The sequence below is a fragment of the Talaromyces amestolkiae genome (genome assembly GCF_001896365.1).
Source record: "Talaromyces amestolkiae strain CIB chromosome Unknown scaffold1.1, whole genome shotgun sequence".
Lineage (NCBI taxonomy): Eukaryota > Fungi > Ascomycota > Eurotiomycetes > Eurotiales > Trichocomaceae > Talaromyces > Talaromyces amestolkiae.
This window is the reverse complement of record NW_024468037.1, coordinates 1,483,529-1,505,057: the sequence shown is the minus strand read 5'-3', so window position 1 is coordinate 1,505,057 and position 21,529 is coordinate 1,483,529. Positions and strand designations below refer to the sequence as shown.

At 47.5% G+C, this 21,529-nt stretch overlaps 5 protein-coding genes across 5 annotated transcripts; 2 read left to right on the top strand and 3 right to left on the bottom strand.

The window, feature by feature from the left end:
• Positions 1 to 427: 427 nt before the first annotated feature.
• Positions 428 to 3,001, top strand: BHQ10_000488 (uncharacterized protein; the record flags this gene model as incomplete). The annotated part of the gene is made up of 1 exon (XM_040877293.1): positions 428 to 3,001. The coding sequence occupies one exon, from the start codon at positions 428 to 430 to the stop codon at positions 2,999 to 3,001; it is 2,574 nt and encodes an 857-aa protein (XP_040728993.1).
• Positions 3,002 to 4,483: 1,482 nt separating this feature from the next.
• On the bottom strand, positions 4,484 to 7,629 carry BHQ10_000487 (uncharacterized protein; the record flags this gene model as incomplete). The annotated part of the gene is made up of 4 exons (XM_040877282.1): positions 4,484 to 5,142; positions 5,194 to 6,199; positions 6,256 to 6,687; positions 6,739 to 7,629. The coding sequence occupies 4 exons, from the start codon at positions 7,627 to 7,629 to the stop codon at positions 4,484 to 4,486; spliced, it is 2,988 nt and encodes a 995-aa protein (XP_040728992.1).
• A 622-nt stretch (positions 7,630 to 8,251) lies between these two features.
• Positions 8,252 to 9,263, top strand: BHQ10_000486 (uncharacterized protein; the record flags this gene model as incomplete). Its single annotated transcript, XM_040877271.1, has 4 exons — positions 8,252 to 8,360; positions 8,425 to 8,464; positions 8,517 to 8,825; positions 8,882 to 9,263. 4 exons carry the CDS (start codon positions 8,252 to 8,254, stop codon positions 9,261 to 9,263), a joined length of 840 nt encoding a protein of 279 aa, XP_040728991.1.
• An 829-nt stretch (positions 9,264 to 10,092) lies between these two features.
• Positions 10,093 to 13,437, bottom strand: BHQ10_000485 (uncharacterized protein; the record flags this gene model as incomplete). Its single annotated transcript, XM_040877260.1, has 7 exons — positions 10,093 to 10,118; positions 10,180 to 10,461; positions 10,526 to 10,647; positions 10,702 to 11,257; positions 11,310 to 12,896; positions 12,957 to 13,296; positions 13,351 to 13,437. The coding sequence occupies 7 exons, from the start codon at positions 13,435 to 13,437 to the stop codon at positions 10,093 to 10,095; spliced, it is 3,000 nt and encodes a 999-aa protein (XP_040728990.1).
• A 477-nt stretch (positions 13,438 to 13,914) lies between these two features.
• BHQ10_000484 (uncharacterized protein) lies at positions 13,915 to 18,806 on the bottom strand (the record flags this gene model as incomplete). The annotated part of the gene is made up of 9 exons (XM_040877249.1): positions 13,915 to 14,671; positions 14,729 to 15,125; positions 15,245 to 15,294; positions 15,352 to 15,515; positions 15,577 to 15,770; positions 15,970 to 17,705; positions 17,760 to 17,904; positions 17,959 to 18,541; positions 18,612 to 18,806. 9 exons carry the CDS (start codon positions 18,804 to 18,806, stop codon positions 13,915 to 13,917), a joined length of 4,221 nt encoding a protein of 1,406 aa, XP_040728989.1.
• Between the last annotated feature and the right edge of the window lie 2,723 nt (positions 18,807 to 21,529).

The following is a 21,529-nucleotide window of genomic DNA, read 5'->3' as shown; positions in this document are numbered from 1 at the left end:
GGTTCAACATTTGACCAGTTGTCATAAACCACAGAAAAAGTCTAGGACTCTAGCTATTTGATCTGTCAAGTCATGTCAGCAGGGACTGAGCTTCAAGTTTATTTTCCAATCCTCTGAGTCTCACAATTGAAATGAAATGTGTGTCGCTATCACAAATCAATGATGCAGCCCCGAAAGAAGGAGCTTCACTGGATTGTTCCAGTGGGGACAGCAGATATTTGCACTTTACTAAATTAGGATAGATGGCTTTGATCTACAAAAACATCATTGATTTGCCGGCGGAACCATCGACAACGCGATACCTACACTTAATGCACATTTCTGACTGACGTTGTGGGTGTAGTGTGCCCTTTTTTTTTTTTGGTGTAGTCATGTGCAGATTTAGCTGAAAGGATTACTATGTTTGTTTTGTTTACTTTATTTAGCCATGGCTTTCTCAGATCACATCACCCATCGCGGTGCTTCTTCGTCTTCTCGGCGCTGGGACAACAAACAGCAGGCACAGCAGGACCTTCTTTCTCCACATCTTCACAGGGCGCACCTGAATCTCGACCTCGATCTTGACCGCGCGTACCCCTCAGACCGAAAATATTCTCGACGACCTAGCGCGGTCGCTAAAGATGCGCCGCGACCTCGTAGCAACTTTCGCCTGACTAGAACTTTGAAAGACGCGTTCGATGCAACATCGCGAACAATCAACATGGACACAAACGTCGGCGCCAGTTCGGTACCACCGGTCACCACAACTGACCGTACCCCGAGTCCAAAGCACCGACATCAACGAAGTTACACCCTACCCTCACCGTACACCGAAGTCACCAGCCCTCCGCCCGTCGAAATCCTAGAAACGTACCAGAGAATCACCGATGCAGACGACTTGGCAGATTTAGTTTCCGAGGATGACCGAGACTTTCCAGACCATGGAGTATCCCGGAAAAGCTCTAGCGAGCGGAGGAGGCGCGATTCTCCTGGATCTTTGAACAATCGTCGCACTCGAAATGAGATTTTGGACCCAGGTTTTAGCTACCTCGACGATGCTCCAGATGATTACGTGCGTGGAAATCTATCAACCTACAAACGCGACGAGGAGCGTTTGAGTCGCGTGACAACGAGTCAATCGCCGGTTTTCAGTAGAGCTAGGGTTGGGTCGAGAGCGGAGGGGTTGCAAAGACGTGATTCTGATCCACCGGCAGAAGACACCGGCCAAGATCTTGGTGGGGATGATGGTGTTCTTGGATTGAACGTACCCAAGACCTGGGGAAACAAATCGAGGAGCCATCGGCAGTGGTTAACCTCCATTACAGGCGACACCCCTCGTGCTGATACTTCTGCACGCAACACTGAACGAGAAACAAGAGCCAGGATTGGGTCCAGAAGTCGTTCACCTCATTTTACAGATAGATCTCCTTCTCGGCTTGATCGAAAAACCAGTCAAGAACTTGCGTCGAGATCGGAGAGGTCTCGTTTGGGAGCTCCTCCAGCAGACGGTCTTCACAACAGTGCGCGGTCCAGATCGCGATCACTGGGAAGAAATGGTCTAAATGGTGACACTATCCCAAACACACCGATCACCATCTACAAATCAACAGGCAAAGATCCTTCTCAGAAACAACGGAGTGACTCTCGGGAATTGCTCCGCAAATTAGCCCGCACCGAAAGTCCTCCACAGAGCACGCCCGCACAACAAAAGATAGAAAAGACGCCACTTCCGCAAAAAACACCTGTTGTGATAGGGGCTTGGGTCGATACACCCATGACTGTACGGAATACGGAAAAAAATGGAGAGGACGACACCAAAGAGATCGAATCGCCAAGCAAGACAGCTTCGAAGTCCGGCGTAATTCCACCAACGAAAGATTCACAGCCGGGTATTACTGCGAACTTGCCCAAAGATAAACCAGCTGATAAGACTATGACTAAGCCCAAAATACAAGAGCCTTCTTCAAAGTCTAATGTATTGACTGAAAAATCGGCAAACATCGATAATAAGAAACAGCCGAAGCCAGAACTCGTCAAGCCCAAGTTACCAAAAAGTGCTCTAGAGACGTTTATCGAGGATGCAAAAGCGAATGGCAATCCTCTATCATTGGGTGATGACACAATCGCTTCTCTAGAGGGATTGATGGATAGCACGGATGATAAATCACCTTCCAGATTCACGAATATCAAAAAAGAAGAGTTGGAAAAGGAGGTTGATGCTATCAATCAAAGTTCTGACAGATATACGAATTCACTAGATCACCTGGGTTCGAAGTTACAGTCCATCATTCACAGCATACAGGATGCGCGCTCAGGCCTCACTGTGATTGAGCATGCCATCGTACCAGGATACGGCAAAGCAGAAGGAAAACTGTGCGAAAGCTGTGGTAATCCTCAACATGGCCACGGAGACGGACGTGTTTACCTTGCCATTCCTATCCCTCGTCTCTGGAAACGAGACAGCAAATCTAAGCGATTACGGCCTACATATCTGGGCTGGGCAACGGCTATTTTAGGGTTGTGGTACTTCATCGAGAGCATCATGTGCGATATCTACTGCCATCCTACCATCGCCGAAGTCTGTGATGGCTACTGCCTACAACCCGACGCTCCACAATTCCCCTTTGTGCTACCGACAATGCTCTGGCGTTGGTCACATCTTTCCAGCATTCTGACTCCAATAATCACTATTTGCGTTGCCTTTGGACGCTTGATAGCGCAATTACTTGGCTTATGGGATGGGTATGTTGATGATAGCAATGTCGATTTCAAATGGCCGGCGTCCTCTTCGTCATATCAGAACGATATTCCGATTGGCAGCTTTGAACACCATGGGGTCAAGAACGGATTCTTTGGCCTGTGGCCGGGTGGTAGTCAGAAACACTCGACATCGAGTGTGGTAAAATCTGCATTCACAACCACCGCTTCCACCTCCATACCGACTATTCTACAAAGCATCCTTCACGACCCTCACGGTGACAATGCGGACGAGAGTTTCGATCATGATGAGATAGTTAGCTGAATATTCTTCCTAGTATTCTGTGTTCACGATAAGCTTTTTCTCGCTTTCCCTTTTTTTCTTGATATCGATCGCTTTCCGATGGCGCATTCCGGAGCGGTGGCGGTCTTTATATTCATACCTGGATGAATTAAGGGTTTTCTTTTCGAACAAGCATGTGTGGTATTATGAGCCATGCTAGCATAAGAAACAGCGTTTTAATCGAAGCAATTCAAGCCTTTACAATTGACTTACTAAGAATAACCGAAGAGCGAAAGCAAAACCTAACAACATGGACGAACCTATTCTTCCTTAGAATCCCTTCAACCGTAGAATTTGGCCGCAGCGTATCAATACCCATATGTCATTCTCGCCAAATTGATGACCTTCGAACAATACACCTACTGCATCGATATGCAAAAGATGTGATTTCTGGTTTCTGCATATCTGGTCAAATTGCTATGTAGTAGTTTCGTATTCCCACCACCCGTCTTTGACAAGTCAATTGCTGGTTCGGTATCAACCTAGAGAATTGTGAATAGACTGGCCTATATGTTCTGTTGAGACATCTCACGGCATCCATCATGATCATCCTCGCTTGTTATATTAAACCATGCTAGATCATCTAGTATGCACGCAACTTTTTGGTCCCGTTGGTGGCACCATCATGTTCCCATCTAGTTATTCCTCCATAGCATCCGTTAAAACCTTGATATCACGCCACGCGTTCTTATGGTATAAGGCATCACATCCCTCCATAATTTGTGCGCGTAATCTCCTGGTTTCTACATATCACGCCTGCCGCACGTTAATGCAGCAGCCTTGAGCATCTAATCTTGTTTGAGGAGACGGAGGCCATCCCCGTAAGTGTGACACATGTGTTGAGGATGAGGAAAGCACTGTATACCTCATGTTCCTGAGCCCCTTGAAGCAAGTAGGTAGCTAAGGTTTACACCGTACAGTTTATGCTGAACGTGTGACCTGTCTAAAGTACGAAGCCATGCTTGGATGCCTAGGTAAGGATACAAAAATAAGCTCATGCCAAAGTCAGGCAAATCAAAATCTTTAGACAGCCCTGCTATAACCACCTACTTATTGTTCCGGCAGCGGCAGATGGTTGTACGATAGCAAGTAACCCGGCTAAAGAGGCTAAATATGCTTCAATAAATTGGAAGCATGAGAAGCGCAATTCCGATTCGAAGTTTAATCGTATTCAATTGTATGCTGCCATAGTAACAGCAGACTCAACGACTAAAATGATACCCAAATACATGTAGCCTTTGGCTTTGATAGAATGAGAAGATGGAGTGATAATAGTACATGGCTTTTCTGTTTCAAGTTGCAGACACTATACAAGGCCTTTCATAGAAATACAGAATGTGAAATGGCTCAAGACGGCTTTAAAGTTTACCTATAAGTTCGCTGTCAGTTTCGTTCGTTATAATGAGTCTTGAATGAGAGACTCACCACTGTATGATCAGATCCCGTGCCAGCAGGATGCATTGATTAGTATTGTCGAAACTGCGATGTGGAAGATGGAATATCTATCCTTCGGAGCAGATCCACCAACTTCTCTGCAGAAAACCGTCCAGCGTTGTACGCGGAAGCAGGCGGGATGATGCTCAAGAGATGGACAACGTCGCGCGGTAGTGGAGCTGCTGAGGGTTGAGGACGATATTGTCCGCCATTGACCTGGGGGGTGGGTCGTTTCAATTGATCCGGTCGACGCGCTGGTATACCCTTCAAGGGAGATTCGGCACGAACAAATTTTCGAGGTCTGTCTTCTTCGAAGTCGTCTGATGGGAATGGCCGTTTGGGTGAGCCGGTAGGAGGTACATCGAGGTATCGTGTAGGTGTTCCTTGAACCGAACCTTGTTGCTGGTCGATCAATGGCACTGTTCGAGGGCGGACTTGTGATAATGAGATAACTGGCTGTGCTGCAACTGGATTGAAGTTCGCATCTGAATGACGGTGTGCAAATTGAGAAAGCGTAGGATCTTCGGGGAAAAGCTCGCGCATACGATTCTCTAGGCTAATGACTTGGCCTAGATCGCCATACCGAGATTCGTAATCATGCAAAAAGGAAAAAATAGGCTTTGTCTTGAAGACGTTCTCTGGTTTGCTGGTCAGTCTTCTTACAGTCATTTCAAAGACTGCTCGAGCATCTAGGTGATATAAAGTTAGCATTGGTGGGTAACAACATGGTTTTGACTTACTGGTAACATCATTAATATCAAAGAGATGCTTCAAATATTCCAGCGCAAAATTCTCATCGTCCGGAAATAGCCTAGCTCCTCGTTCAAAGATTCTTGTCGCGGCCGGATCTTTATAACAATGGTATTCGATCAAGGCACTCGCAATGTACACATCACTCGTGATACGACCGCGCTTGCGAGCTTCGGCAAATACCTGTCTGGAGCCGGCAAGTTCTCCAGGTTTGCCTTTTCCCTGTATACGTCGCATCGAACGCATCAAAGCTATCCAAGCAAACGAGATCAACTTGGAGGTCATGGTGATTTGTGTCGCATGGGCCTTGCGCATGGCTTCTATTTGACTCTCCTTGGCTGCTTCTTTGGCTTGGGCTTCTTGCGAGCGTCCCAACTCATCTTCGTCGTCAGCAACAGGTTGATAATCGTCTGACTCGTTGGCGAACTGCTCTTTGATCCTGGCGATATCTTGCTCTTCTCGCTCTCGAGCTTTGCCGTTCAAAGCATATAAAGCGTCCAAGAGTTTGTCAAACACTTCTCGGACTTTCGCGCCACGTTTCTGGGGATCCTGCTCCGATTCAGATTCGATTTCCAGTCGATCAGCCCGTTTGAAGGCAAGCAAACAGCTCTCTGGGTTTGCCTCCAAACCTTGAGTGAGCAACTCGTTCCCTTCAGCATCCATGCCGTTCTGAAAACAAAAGTCTGCAGCTTCGAACCATATATCCGGGACAAATCGCAAGGCCATCAATGCCTGCTTGTAGGCGTACAGCACTCTGGTTCTGTAGGCGGATATGTCTTCTTCTTTCAGGACCAGAGGGTCGCCCTTTTCCCAATTGAACCATCGGCGCCATAGTCCGATTTGTTGTTGAAATTCAACATCTCCCACAAATCCAGGGGCTGGTGGCATCTGTGGAAGCGTTGTGCGGTCGAGATCTCGAGTCAAATTTTGCAGTTCAGTATAAGAACTTCTAGCTGTCATATATGCGGGGGACCGCTCCTGCAAAAATTTGCGTCCCTAGTACATCATCTTGTTAGTGCATGTGACGTTTGATCAGGAAGAGACTATGTTACCGTAAGCTTGTTTAATCCCATCTCAAATTGATCGTACTCCTTCCAGAGGGTATTCAAGGAATGAGTGGGAACACAGATAGCCCTTTGGTAGGCTTTTCGTAATAGATCCATCTTTTGCTGGTCCTGCCAATTTGTACCACCAACGACGCCGGGTCCTGTTTTAATAAATTCGACATAGTCGGTCCACAATGAACCTGCCTCCCTATCTAGACCGACATGAGTCAGAGCCAAGTCATATGCAGACGTGATGGTTCTTCTTGCTTGGCCGGATGTGTCTGTAGTCAGGGGATGCCTTCGGCGTATGTAATCCAAATACACAGTCCACAACTGCACACTGGGAATGCTTAGCAATGTTCGGTTAAAGATTTGCTCCAGGCGTTGCAGCTCATTATTTTCGGATTCCATGTTGATATATGCCACCCATTGCTCAGCCTAAGAAGTTTAGTCAGTCTCATACAAATTTGTCAATGTGATAGAGCTTACAGAAGATGGAAAAACTTTGAAGAACCGCTCGTACACTTCTCGCGCGTTGTCGAGTCTGTTACGACTTCGATGTTCGGCTACCAGTTCGATCCATGCATTTATATCTCCACGAGGATCCTCTTTGATTCTATCTTCCAACAGGCCAATGCGATCATGAGGTAGGCGACTCCGAGACGCCGCGGAGTTTGCCGCCAAAGGAATGGGGGTGGTTGCGTTGCTATCAGTAGTCTCTCCAGCTTGTTGCAACGCTTCAGTGTACAGATTGTGACCAGAATGGAAAGAAACGGGATTATTAGAAACATCTTTGGAACTGGCCATCTCAGGCACAAGGGGTTGTATTGATACACCAGATGTAGAAATAGTTTCATTTGCATTTTTTTCAGAAAAAGGAAGCTGCTCAGAAGCGCCTGCAGAAATATGTCCACCATGTTCAATAGTTTCCAAAACTCCTGGTGGCTCATACTCTGCCTCATCCTTGTCTTCATCTTCTCTTTCATCCTCTTCCTCGTCTTCATCGTCATCAACAACAAAGCCACCTATGGTCTTGGTCTTCGGCTGTACATGCATAGTAGATGAAGGCCCTAATACAGAGGTCTGCGAGTCAGGTCTGGACGGAGGCTGGGATGTTTGTGCAGTGTCAACTTGGTCAGGCTGATAAGAGTCCTGTGGGATAGACTGAGTAGCGGAAGAAGCATCATTGCTTTGAGCAATCGTCTCATTTGGATTAGATTCTGCTACTGTAATTGAGTACTCATCATGCAAAGTGTTCGATGGGTCATAATCTCCTTCAGAATCTGAAGCCTCGATATTCTGCGCTACCCCGGCAGGATCATATTCGTTGCTCATGGCTTKCGCCYGGAAAAACGCCTGCTCGGCGTCTTCCTCGGCCATGATTGAGCGGCGCAGTGCGCACTCGAGGGACGAAACACGAGACACGAAACGTGGGATCAACAACTAATACTCTGCATCAGACGTAGTGTCAGTAATGCCTGTCAACAGCTTCAAATGTGATCAATAACACACAAGAATCGCACCAGGAATGTAATGTGGATTGATGCTTGCAGCTAGTGGGGTGCTCCAGCAGACGGGTTAATAGCGCAAATTCCAAGGTAGACAGGGATATTGCAATACGGGGAAGTAGGTCGATTAGTTGGTATCCAAGGCAATTGTTATGGTTTGTTGTTGTGCTGTGTTGTTATTGTTGTGATGTTGCAGTGTCAGTGAGAGGAAGTGGTTGCTCCAAGCTTTTTTGTCTGGCCCGTTCAGGCAAGCTAATTAGCATCACGTGACGTGGATAGCGCGATGCAAGGAGCGACGCGGTGAAAGCGGCGGGCGCGKCTTTGATTGATTTTCTACTTAAGAAAGCGCCCGCCTCAACAGCTTCTTTCTGTTTATCTCTCACATTCTCACACACACCACAGCCTCTTTCTCTACACACTCTTTGACTTAAAATCCCGAAACCAACGACTGTCCTATTTTCATATCACAATACACACAAAATCACACATTCACTATGTCTGTCGTGTCGCTCCTCGGCGTCAAGGTGCTCAATAACCCCGCTGCTTTCTCGGATTCGTATGAATTCGAGATCACCTTTGAGTGCTTGGAGCAGTTGCAGAAAGGTGAGACCACATCGCGATTTCTATCAGATTTCATCAATCGCATTCGCTAACTGGTGTTCCACAGATCTGGAGTGGAAGCTTACATATGTCGGATCCGCCACATCGTACGTTGTCTGCCTTGCACACTTACAAACTCCGCACTAACAGTCGCGATAGATCTGAACATGACCAAGAACTCGATTCGTTACTAGTTGGCCCCATCCCCGTCGGTGTGAACAAATTCATTTTCGAGGCCGACCCACCAGACCTCAAGCGCATTCCCCAGACTGAGATCCTCGGTGTTACTGTCATTTTGCTCACATGCAGCTATGATGGTCGAGAATTCGTGCGCGTCGGTTACTATGTCAACAACGAGTATGATTCGGAGGAACTCAACGCAGATCCACCATCGAAGCCCATCATTGAGCGTGTGCGCCGTAATGTTTTGGCTGAAAAGCCTCGTGTCACTCGATTTGCCATCAAGTGGTACGTTTTATTCTTGTGGTTATTAGATGGCATGACTAACTAGGAAATAATTATAGGGACTCCGAAGAGTCGGCACCCGCTGAATACCCTCCTGAACAACCGGAGGCCGACCAATTGGACGACGATGGAGCGGCGTATGGTGCCGAGGAGGTTGAGTTGGAAAACGCCTTGATCAAGGAGTTAGAGGAGACTGAGCAACAAGACGGCGAGGACCACGAAATGGAGGGTGCACCGGTTGCTGCTGCAGCTACTGCAGAGGACGACGACGCCTCTGATGCAGGTAGTGAGGATCTTGAGGCCGAGAGCAGTGAGAGTGAAGAAGAAGATTTGGAGGAAGAGGACGCGGCCGAAGGTGACGACGATGTCGAAATGGCCGACGACGCCAATCCCGGATCTGCCCAGGCTCCTCAAGCCCAACCTGAAGTCATGGTTCACTAAGCCAGCCTTCAGCACTATAACCTCAATTCTATCAAATATTTTTGAATCACGTACACAAATACCCGTGGAGTTTCGTTCTACGAGTGGTTCTCAATTCGTGGGAAGGACTCTTCACACATACCTTGGCTGGTTTTAACGATTGCATGTTTCCATATCTGTTAATGACATTTATCTCTATGAACAAACTTAAGCTGCTTGTCTGTTCCTCTAGTCTAAGCGCAAATAATGAGAAACTGCGACAGCGTATCCCTTTCTCCATTCTACATACTTGATATTCAGATGAAACCTGGAGTACCTTTGGTCTTCGTACCAAACATACATTTGAGGCCACGTACTCCCCATGTCAATCAGTCCACATCCAGACATCCATGGATACGTAAATTATTGACCCGCGATCTTCGTAGATATCAATAATGTCAAAATATCCTGAACTTTGTTGCCCAGGTACCCCTTACTTCCTAGTACTTGTTAGTTGAAGTCCCCACTAGGCTCAAACAGATGGACTCCTTTGCACCGTGTCCTCGCTCCAGTGGTATGTTCTCAACGATTTGCACTGATGTACCATGCCATGCTGAGCATGCGGATACTCTATGTAGCGAGGATGTGGGAATGTACCAGGATTCCATATATCTTTGATGTAATCCAGTACTAGAGTCAAAAGCTTTGACAATTGACACTTTTTAGACGAGATAATAACTCATTGGTATCATATAAATGCATCATTGTAAAAAGGGCAGCAAGCCCGTACACAGTAAACAGGTATAGTCATCCAGGACCATTTCCTGCTACAATTTGAAGGCGCACCTGACAGCAAGGAGAAGCAATCCTACTATAGTCCGAATTTTGATCCCAAAACTGTGAATACCATTCTTGTCAGTATTGCCACATAAGTACAAAAGGGATGATTGGTACATACCACCAAGAACAGCTTTTTTCTTCTGGTTCGAGACGAACTTGCTAACATCATTTGCCCAGTTGCTACTGTTCTCTTCCAACCGATCCATACTGTCGCCCATGATCCCAAGCCGTTCTGTTCTTTCTTGAACTTGGCGCTGCATGTAGGACCAGTAGCCTTCGTCGTTTCTGCTGGCAGATGGAGGAACACTGCGTCCTTGTCTTTCTGCTTGGCGGCGTTCGCGTTCTTCGTATTTCATTTGCTCCATCATTCGTTTCGAAGGAGGGCGATCAGGTCCGCCAACTGTAGGAACATGTTAGATAAAGGTGAATCAATGGCGACCAGTTCAATGAAAGAAAATACTAACTCAGTAGATCCATGTCTGCAGGTGAGACATATTGGGTGCCAGCTATCCATTGGAAATTGGAAATCGTGGGCCTGGGAGGAAGCATGGCATCTGGATTATATAGCTTATCATCCGTAGGTGGACTGGATGTTGTTAGTTTTATGCTCGCATTTAAAAAGCCGGGAGAGAAGTCGCACATAGGAGTACCTGAGCCCCAAACGTTAATGATTGCAACTTCAGATGGCCCAGTCCAACCAATCACATCGCTAGAAGGCGAAATCACTGCTTCAGAGAAACGTCGTACGTCTAAAATGTTGCTGATTTGCGTACAGCCGATCTCCTTTAGACCCGGAATCGAATAGGCACGAACATTACCGTCTCCAAACAAACCAACAAGGCTGTAACCGCGACCTTCTATCTTCACGAAGCCTGCAGAATCGCAAAGAAAGTCACCCCATGTTTTAGAGGCTCCTTTGTTAGTTGCAGGTCGGAAAATTCGGCAGTCTGATTGAGTCACTGCGACGACTACTCCATTGACCCTGACTCCGCTTCGGAGACCCGAAACGGCCATTTGGGTTGCTAGCGCAGGCTCACCAGAGTCGGCATTGATGGGAAAGATTCCGATAACCGAGTCGTCGAGGGAGGTAGAGCCAACGAATTGTACGGAATATGTGCCGTTGTTTGATGGCAATATCTTGAATGTAGCAAGGTTTCCGCGGCTCGTTCCTACGAAACAGCAAATACTTGAGTAATCTAAATGTCTTGTTAGCGTACTCTGATCTCACGATTGTTGGTACATGCTCACCTTCACCATCCAGCGTCAAAACACCAAACTCAATGCTGGTGGGCCACTCTAGAGGCGTACTATCTCCTGTGCGACTCCTGCGGAGACTGCCGCGTTTATTATTTGCTTTGAGAAAGTCGCGGATATCGGCGCTATGGATGACGGCAGGGCCACGAAGATCGATAAACACAAGGTGCCCTTCTTCGAAACCCGCGCAAACAAAGCCAACATCACTGTGTTTGAGAGCTGTCACGGGTCCGTTTTGCATTTCCAAAAGACTAAGCGGAAGCAATCCTGTACTTAGATTTGGATCGGCCCGATGACTTATGTTTGTGATTTTGCCAGGTCCTGCATTCGCACCTGGAGCCTTTTCACTTCCAGCATTTTGGTTCTTTCCCCAGCGGAAAATGACTACTTCTCCACTGCGAAGTCCCACTGATAGTTCACCAGATGCACCAGAGAACGATATCTGAGAGGCTTGGGTATTAACGTTGCGTGCTATTGCACGAGTTAGATCGACCTGAATGACCTCCCCATTCTCAATCTCGTCATCGTGGCCTGCATCCCATAGTCGCACAACTCCATCTGAATTTGCAGTGATAGCAATATTGCGGTCTTCAAATCGTTTCATAGCCTTCTTGCCCTCGGCACCTCCCAGAAGGAACTTTGGGCCTTGAGCTCTCTTCTCCTTGAGCCCGAGCCAATTGTTTCGGCTGACTGGCGTCAAGATCGCTTTGGTTATGAAAGGGTGAACGAAAGACAATGATATATGCAGCATGTTTGTCGGAGAGATTGGATGTCCATTAGGGAAACTGAGCGTCACAAGTTCACCAGTAGACAATAGAGCAATAACCGCAATAGGATCTTGCGCACCGGCGAAAAAGGGTGAAGTACGGGGTATCAGACAAAAGTCGACAACCTCTGCTCCAGGCGGGGTTGATAGAGTGAAGCGGCTTCTAGGTTTTTCTAAGTAGCTGGCAAGTATCTGCCATGAAGACGTTTGATAGTTGGGAGTAGGCCCTAGATCCAAGAAGGTCAGTCCCTTGTCTCTGTCGCTCGACGGGTGGCCTCCCGCAATCAATAGCCCTGTATTATCTGGGTTCTCCTTGGCGCACCAGGAAACCTTGAAGATCGGGTCTTTGACACTAAAGTTTCCATGAGGTGAGGTTGGTTTCTCTGCGCGAGTCCCCGGTTGGTTGATATTGGCCTCTTCAATAGTTCGTGCCATGACCAGGCGTCCATCTTTTGCATCCCAAAAGACTAGACTCGTGTCTTCATGTACCGTAAGAATAAAGGTGTTTGTAGGATGCCACAGGGCTTGGGTAAGCTTGGGTCTTCGTATGTCGCGCGAGAGAGTTGGGTCTGAGTCACCACCGGGAGCGCCGGCCGGGACCTCGTATTCGAAGAAGTTTTGAGGAATATTCTGTTTTATGGAGAAGGTAACAGCTCCCTCCGGATAGCCAATCAACAGTTTCCCAATATCTCGTGGTGCAAAAGCTAGGGATACAACAGGCGCCATTCTCACCCGGGGATTCTTTTCGAGCCATAAGTTCGGTAGTCGGAATGGCGTAAGGCCTTCTCGGTCCATATCGTAGGCAATGATTTCTCCTGTTGCGAGGAAAAGTAAGGAATCAGCATCGGCACCTAGAGCCTATTCAAGAGACATACCATTTTGTAGACCCAGGACCACATAGTCAATGCTAGGATCAACCGCTACCGCAGACACATGGCTTGGAGGCGCGTATGAAACCAAGGTCTTTTTCGTCTCCAACGAGAAGATCGAAAGCTCGCTCTTCGAATCAACGCTCACAAGCTTATCAGCACAAAAGTGCAAAAACTTTGCAGACGCTTTGCGCGGTAGGTTGAATATAACAGAAACGCGCCGTTGACCAAAGACATAGATTTGTCCGCTTCCGAACTGGGTGTCGCTGGTGCCGACGGCGATTAGGGACTGGACGGGGTCGTAGGTAATGGCAGATATGCGGGAGTTGATGCCATATCGTGTATACTGGTCCCGCATAGTTAGAGAAGTCAGAAGAAGTACTTGGTGGATGGGACAAACCTCATCTAGGGCAAAGAGGGTCGGCGATAGACCCTCGGAAAGGTCCTTTTGGATGCCTGCCTGCTTGCCGCGAAGGAACTGGGCCATTGAGGGCAGTCTCAGAAGAGGTAAGCACCGCCAGTGTGTATGGTGGCTAGCGAGAGGTGATATAGAACTGTAGGGAGGTTGCTATATGGGTAGAAAACAACAAAAGTGAACCGGAGGAAGGCAGAGTGGGGGTGACGTAGTCCGATCTCCGGGGAGCCGGACGACAAGAGACTAGTCAGATATGACTTAGCCCTTAACTCTTTCTATGGGATGAAGCTGAAGAAAACCACGATAAGATTGATTAGGGTTATTTAGAGTGACAAATGGAAAATAATAGGCAAAGATTGTCCCAGATATTTCAACGCCCAGATGGTCTAGTGGTTATGATACATCGTTGTGGCCGATGTGAGCCATGTTCGATTCATGGTCTGGGCACTTGTCAAGAGGATATTTCCGAATATCCATTCTCTTTTTGCTTGCATTTTTTATTTTTATTTTTTTAAAATTATACACGTCAATGCAACTAGCTAGCCGGTCCTACTTAGCCCCAGCTCTCACCAGCCCTCCGAATCTAGTACCCTCTTCTTTTGCCAGAATGGTCGGGTTTCCTACTTCCACAACCTCACCCGTGTCCATGACAATGACCCTGTCAAAATCCATAATCATATCCAGGCGATGGCTAACAGCCACAACCGTATAGCCTCTGAACTCAGTCCTGATGATCTCCCGCATAACACGCTCTGTCTCGTGGTCGACACTCGAGCTCACCTCATCCAATAGTAAGATACCGCTCTCCGAAGCGCCTGCTCCCAAACCTGCATTCCGTGCTCGGATGCGCCTTCTCAGCAGTGCGCGTCCAAGTGACAAAAGTTGCCGCTGCCCCGCGCTTAAGCTTCCTGCGCTCATGCCTGCATCCAGGCCGCCCCGTTCCTGGATGAATCCCCATATCCCCACAGCCACGAGAACATTCTGACACTCCTCGGCCGTTGAGGCATCGAGTGGATCTAAATTAGCCCTGAACGTCGTCCCATCCGGTAAAAATACGGCATCCTGAGGCACTGCAATTATGCGCTCTCGCAGCGCAGGCCGAGCAATGCGGTAGAGCGGGATATCATCAATGATGACATTCTCCAAGCTTTCTGAGGTGGGATCAAGGAGCTTAAGAAGCAGAGCAATGAGACTGGACTTGCCACTACCAGTACGACCACAGATGGCAACTTTCTCTCCGGACCTGATCTTTAGGTTGATATCGCGGAGGGCTAAATTGGATGTGCCATCGGTTTGGTCTTCTGCCCTGCTCGAGTCGTTAGCTTTTTCTAGGCAGTGTGTCATTTTCAGACACAGTTCTCACGTATAACTCGCGGATACACCATTCAACTCTATCACACCGCTCTGCGGCCACTGTTCAGCGGGAACAATATCTTCCTCCTGTCTGTCCTCCGGTTTTACGCTCTCGTTGAATGTTTTGAGTCTGCCTATCGCACCGATCGAGGTCTCTAATCTGGTGTAGAATATGACAATACCCGAGAGAGATTCGCCAAAGTTCATCAGAGTCACCAAAGAAGCACCGATAAAACCAGAGTTAGAGTGAAGGCGAACTGCAAGGGCCGTCAGAGTCACGGCCATTATCATGACGACAAGGTCGAGAACTAGATTGAGCCACTGTTGGATCATGATGAGTAAATATGCGGGTCGTTGGCTGGAATCGATCAGCCGAATATTCTTCCGGACGTCATTGGAAAGAAAGCCTGGCGTAGATACAGGTTAGTTCCTGACCAAAAACTTTTATTATAACATCTCCATTTATGATGGCTCAGTGTGTCTTATCAGACATTCCGTGTTATTCATGTCTCTGCGTTACACTCACCAAAAGCTCTCAAAGTTGCGATGCCTTTTAGAGTGTCTAGAAAATGCGTACTAAACAAACCCATCAGCACAGATCACTTGCCATTGGAGGACGACAGTAAGGCGTACTACAAAGGGCTTTTAGCCTCAAGATCCAGCAACCTTAGCTGTCTAGAAGTCCTCAGATAGAACCCTTGCAGGATATATAGTATGATGGCTAAGAATGGGTAGCTTATAGCCATGAACGGAGACGAAGTAAGTATAATAGCTGCTTCTCCGATTGCTTGAAAAACCTGATAACTCAACGTCAGAGTGAGATTCTTGATGATTGGTGTCCGATTACAGCAAACTCACACTGTAAAGGGTGTTCAACAGTGCACTTGGCAGCTCAGTATCTATGAGATTCAAGTCCTGCGAGAACAAATTGGTGACGACACCGGTATCTGTGGCTGTGAAAAACCGTAGCGGCGCGCGGATGAGTGTTTGTAAGGCATTATTATGGAGATTGGCACCGGCTCTTGATACAGAGACGACGAAAACCGCAACACCTAGGAAAATCAGCGATATCAGGGCACATATTTGAAGCAGAGCATATATTCCAGCGTAATAAGCGTAAGCGTGGGCTGGATGTTCCGAATAAGCGTCATCAGACCAGTATTTGAGCCCTTAGAGATACAGCACCGTTAATCATGATTTTGATAGGCTTTTCATAATTGGGATTGCTGTCCAAAGACACAAATAACTCACAAATGGTTGGGAAGTTCGTAAAGAAACCAAGAAGCGCTGCAAACAATATACTCAATGCCGCTAAAAACACTCCCATGCTCTTGAAATAATGCTTATACACTGATTTATCGCCAACTTGCCGTAGACCGTCGGTTTCCGGCTCTAGGGCTGACGTGTTGGTCATCGTGGTCTGAAGTAATTGGGGATTCGCTTCTCGAAGACTATTCTCCGATATCGATCCCTCAGATGAGGCACTGCTGTCAAGAGATCCGCTCAATCCCAGACCGTGAATATAGCCCTGGCGAGTGACCAACTGAGCATAGCTACCTTGCTCGACGATGGTTCCCTCTCCTAGCACTATAATGTAATCTGCGGCGGGKATATGTTTGATACTATGGGTACACAATACGACCGTACAGCGCCATCGTCTGAGTAGCCCATCTGGACCAAACACCTGCCGGAAGACCTGCTCCTCAGTGTCCGCATCAAGACCACTGAATACGTCATCTAATACCAGCAAATTTGTCTGCAAGTACAGAGCTCGTGCAAGAGAGACTCGTTGTCTCTGGCCTCCAGATAACGTGATCCCATCAGATCCAATGTTCGTTCTATCTCCTTGCGGTAGTGTGTTGAAGTCAAAGTCCAAGGACGTGGCATGAATAACATCAGCATATCTGTCTTGATTGAAGGGGGAGAACCCCACTATGTTATCTCTGATGGATCCGTTTGAAAGGAACGCTGTCTGGTCACAAAATCCGACGTGGCGGAACTCATTGCTCAAGGTAACAGTGCCTTCGTCGAAGGGGGTCTCTCCAAGCAGGGCCTTGCAGAGCGTGGATTTGCCCGATCCCACTGGTCCAACGACAATAGTGAGGGAATCCTTGGATAATTTCGTGTTTATGTCTCGCAAGGCAAACTTATTTGCTTCCCAACCAAACTTTCCGTTTGCGATGACTACGGGATGAGCTGATTCTGTATTTGAATCAGGTGATACTACTACATCCGGTGGAACAGCTTCAAATTTCCGCTTAGCGTCAGCAAGGACTTGGCGAAAATCATAGCGATCTTCGCTCTCCAGAAATGCCTGAATTCGGCCTAAACAAGCCAGTCCTGAGAGAACTTCCGGAATCGACTGAAATACTTGCGACAACGGATTTGTCAACAGCAGGAGCCAGGAGAGACTCGTGAATATTCTTGACACATCCAGCGTCCGTTGAGAGAATGCGAATGTTAGTGGCGGGCTAATCATTAGTGGAACAAACGCGAAAACTGCCGCAACGATCCATATCAGGCGGAACCGGGTTCCAGCAGCCAGCTCCTCTACACGAAGCTTCTGCACAAAGTCACCGACGGCGTTAGAGAGTCCCGAAATCTTTAGGTTTTTCATGCTTGCAATGACTGTGGCTGTCAGTCCGACTCGCTTCTGGACTCCTGCCATCCACACTCTCTGCGAGTCACCTGTAAAATTCATAAGAATCGCCAAACCGATAGAGCATAATGTGACCACTCCCATCGGCGCGACGAAGACCACTCCAAGCTGGTCATACAACATCCAGCTAGCCAGGGCGGCCTGGATGATGCTCGCCCATATATCATGTATAGATCTCAATCCATTGTTGATTCGCTCGATGTCGGTACTCATAAGAGTCAGCGCAGCACTGTCATTGTCAAATCCCATCCGTACTTTTGTGGCTTTTTGGAATATCTCAGTGACCAATATAGATCTTGCCATGGCACGCATACGGTGATGGAAGTACCTATACAAATCTTAGGGAAGTGGTCTCATCGTAACTTTAAGGGGTTCCACATACCAATAAAGGGCTGTGGAGATGCCGATACCTAAGTAGATCAGCAAGCTAGCACCGATAAAACCATATCCATAATTCGAATCGGCTTCAGGCTCGGCGAGGKATTTTAATAGCTTCTCAATGAAAAACGGTTGGGCAAAGGTAAACCCTAAAAGTGCCAGCCGTGGAGGTATAGGGAGTAAAAGGGGAAACACCAGCGTACGAAAAAGCACCTTTACAAGACCAAATTTATCGCCTTTCAAGTTCGAGTAATCCATGTTCTCCAGGAATTTTTCGTGCAGCGATTCTGCGCTCAAAGAGCTGTCAAGCGGATAAAGATCTTTGATAGTCAGAACCTTCTTGTATCCGTCCAAAAAGATCTTGTTGAGCCAGAAGAAGACCCCGAGAGAGAAGATGCCGCTCGTCTCCTCTGGACTGTGGTCCTTCTCGTCCCAATTCACCCATTTCGACTTTCGTTGAGCCTCCAGCAGTAGTATGCCCGCTTTGAACGCGATAGCGGCAACAAATATGCTACTGTAAGTAAGCTCAGGCTTGTCGCCCGATAAAAGGAAAAACGTCCTTGCCTGGGTTGCATCCAAAAGTAAGGTTAAGAACAAGTAGCTGTTCAGTAACATAGACGGTCTCGGACTCTTGCTGTGATCAAGAAGACTCAACACTATCATAAACAGGGTTGACACTAGCTTGAGGACCGACGAAGCTATGAAAATGCTGGTGACCTGGAAGGACCCAACCACGACCAGGATTAAGAGTGAAAGATCAAGGCCAAAGTAGGCAGTAATTGCACACTTGTACAGCCCAATTAGCCTATTGTTCAAGTTGACAATTTGTGTTCATGGCTAGAAGCGTAGTAATTACCAGTTTGATGAGTTGAAACACTGGGGCATTCACCACAGTGGGCTTCTGTGCTTGGGAAGCAGCGCGCCATAATGAGGTGACGATGAACAAGACGGAGGGGATGATTGAAAAGAACAGCTGTTCGAACTGGATGTTGAAGTCAAATTGCTGGTCGTTTAGCTGGAGGATGTTGTCCTGGTCCGGGAAGAATGGCATTTTGGTGCGTATAATGCTATGAGACCCGACTTTTATCACAGCTGCTGAGGACGCTTCACAAGAGAGGCATTATAATTTTATGAGGGACCTGCGACACTGGAAATTGAAGCATTTCTGAGCTGAAGCCAACGTCTCAAAGAATTGCGCTAGTTAACTGGTTGGTACCGACTCGGTTAGTGTCTGATAGGTAACTAGGCAGCAGTAATCCGTCCAACTTATCCTTCCAATGAAATCGACTTCAAACATTGAATATTACAAGGTATACGGAGTACCGCGACGTTATTATTAATTACTGATTTTTAGATGCTGAATAATGGTTGATTGATCTAATCAATTCGACTGAGTATTTCACACAAATGTCGGGTAAGGTGGCTCATTGCGTGATATTTGGTGCGATGGCCTACCGATAGCCCAAACGAACGCTGTATGCAATCTAATTTTCATAATGGCACGTTTCTCGTGTAAGTTTTGCCAAGTCGAGTAGGCTTAGCTTAGTGCGGAACACACTGCTAGGTCCAAAAACCACCAAGGAGACCTTCTGCCGATAGGTATGAAGTCTCCCTCAATAGTCTTCATAACGTTGGATTCGTCGCCGCCAGGGTATGTATCATGTCGGTGAGCCTACGGCGTGCCTGCATTTCTGTTGCATTATGGCTGTTGCGATAGTAGAGCTCCGTGATTTTGTACACATGTCTGTAACATGAATATCTGCAAGCCGGTCAGCTGCGAATCGTTCTAGTCATGAGAAATGGCGAGTACCTACAGTTTGGATCTGATGAATTGTGATTGGCCGCTTGAAGGAATCGGCCCGAATTCGGCGAGAAAGGCGTCCGAAGGAGATTCGAATATCTCTGCTAGCATCACATCACCCCATAAGGCACTTCCAAATTCCAACAGTCCGGACAATTGCCTTGTTTCGGGATCAAGAAGCACTTCAGAGGGACGGCCAAAATTGAAGATCACTAATCGGGGAGTTTTGATTTCGTCGAGCGCAAAGGACCACCGATACAATTCTCTCCGTATTTGACTGTACGGGAGATGAATGAACATGTCTTCTGCGTCCCGCAAGACTTCTTCAAAGAGTGTAACGAATGCTTCACGCCAATGACAACTTCCCGTGCCTGCAGCTACCTTACCGAGCGGCCCAAAGGCCGTCGAAAACTGTTGCCCGATGACATTGATCAGCATTGCGAGATGTCTATCAAGACCATCGAGATCCTTTGCAGAGAGTCGGTTTTGCAATTCTGACACAGGAACACCGTGGAGGTATTGCCTGACGAGGAAAGAGACACTTGTAGAAGCATCGTGAGGTACATATCGAAATAGCCTTGGTATGCTAGGATGATTGATGCGCGCTAGTACGGTGAGAGCTCGCACTTCCGTTTCGAGAGCGTTCCTTTCTCTTCGAAGGAGCGGTATAGCTGGTGGCGGAAAGACTTTGACGATGAGTTGATGCCCATTTGACAGCTTTAGATGGAAGACCCTATGAACACGAGTAGAAAGCAATTGTGTGCTGGAAAGATGGACCGTAGGAGGGAACAGTAGTTGCACCACATTCCGAAAACAGTCAGTTTCGGGTGTTCCCAATCCCATCAGCATCTGGGTTGAGAAGCTGACATCATGCGAGGCTTTACCGAGGGAATGACCATCGAAATCTTCGATTGAGGGCAACCGCATCGTCATCACATCAGGATGGAGTGAGTTAGGACCATGCAGTCTGACGGGATTGTAAACTGCGGGCTATATAAAAAATATCACCGCCTCATGATCGCTATTCCCCGTGGCCGAATTACCTCATACAATGCGATAGACTTGGTCAGCTGATCGATTCTCCAAGAATGTAGATTCGTTCCAACTAAAACGATTGACCGCTAGGTGGGATTAGTCGTAATCATATATAAAGTCGCATTTTGCAGTCACAAAATTAAAAGTATCGGCCTGAAGTTCGACCCACAGAATCGAGATGTCAAAGCACATTAGACACAGGGCCCGAAAGCGTAGATCTCGGTTAAACCCAGGTCCTCAGAAACCGAAAAGTCAACATTGCAGAAGCGCATCATGGCACGACGCCTGATGAAACGTATGCTTAGTCGCAGGTATGTGGGCCAGAATGTTTCTAACGAGAGGGCTGATTCAGCTCAACAGATTATGTTGTGGTAGTTATGTGTTGTCGTGTGCCGCGACAAGCTCAAAGGGGCCGGCCTGGAGTGGCCGGGCCAGTTGACTGATGCTGCACTCATGGAGCCACGGCTGCTGAATCGATGAATGGCTGAGTTAGTCGCTTATGAAGCGAGATCTGCTAGCGAAAAAAGAGTGCATGGACTGCATCATCACGGCGAAATTCCTTGATATGGAGAGTAGTTGTGGTAAGAATGGAGTCCTGAAGTAGAGCCGGAGGGAAAGCCACATAGAAGGACCTCGCTTCCAAGGTTGTTCTGTGGCCAATCAGAATCGCGAATTGGCGAGAACGCAGGAGGTCTTTGCTGAAGCCTTCCGATTGGCTCTCGACAGCCATATATCATGCTATTTAGTATGTACTACGTACGCATTTAGTACATTCTTAAATACATCAAACACAGGCGACGATGGGATCAATTATATCCCAGCAGCTGTCACAGTATCTCGCTTAAATCCTGTATTAAGCTGACAGTTGTGCATCCATCCAGTTAAAATTACGCCGCGTTCGTATTGCTACCTATAGAAGGCAAGCTCGGTATCGGCTT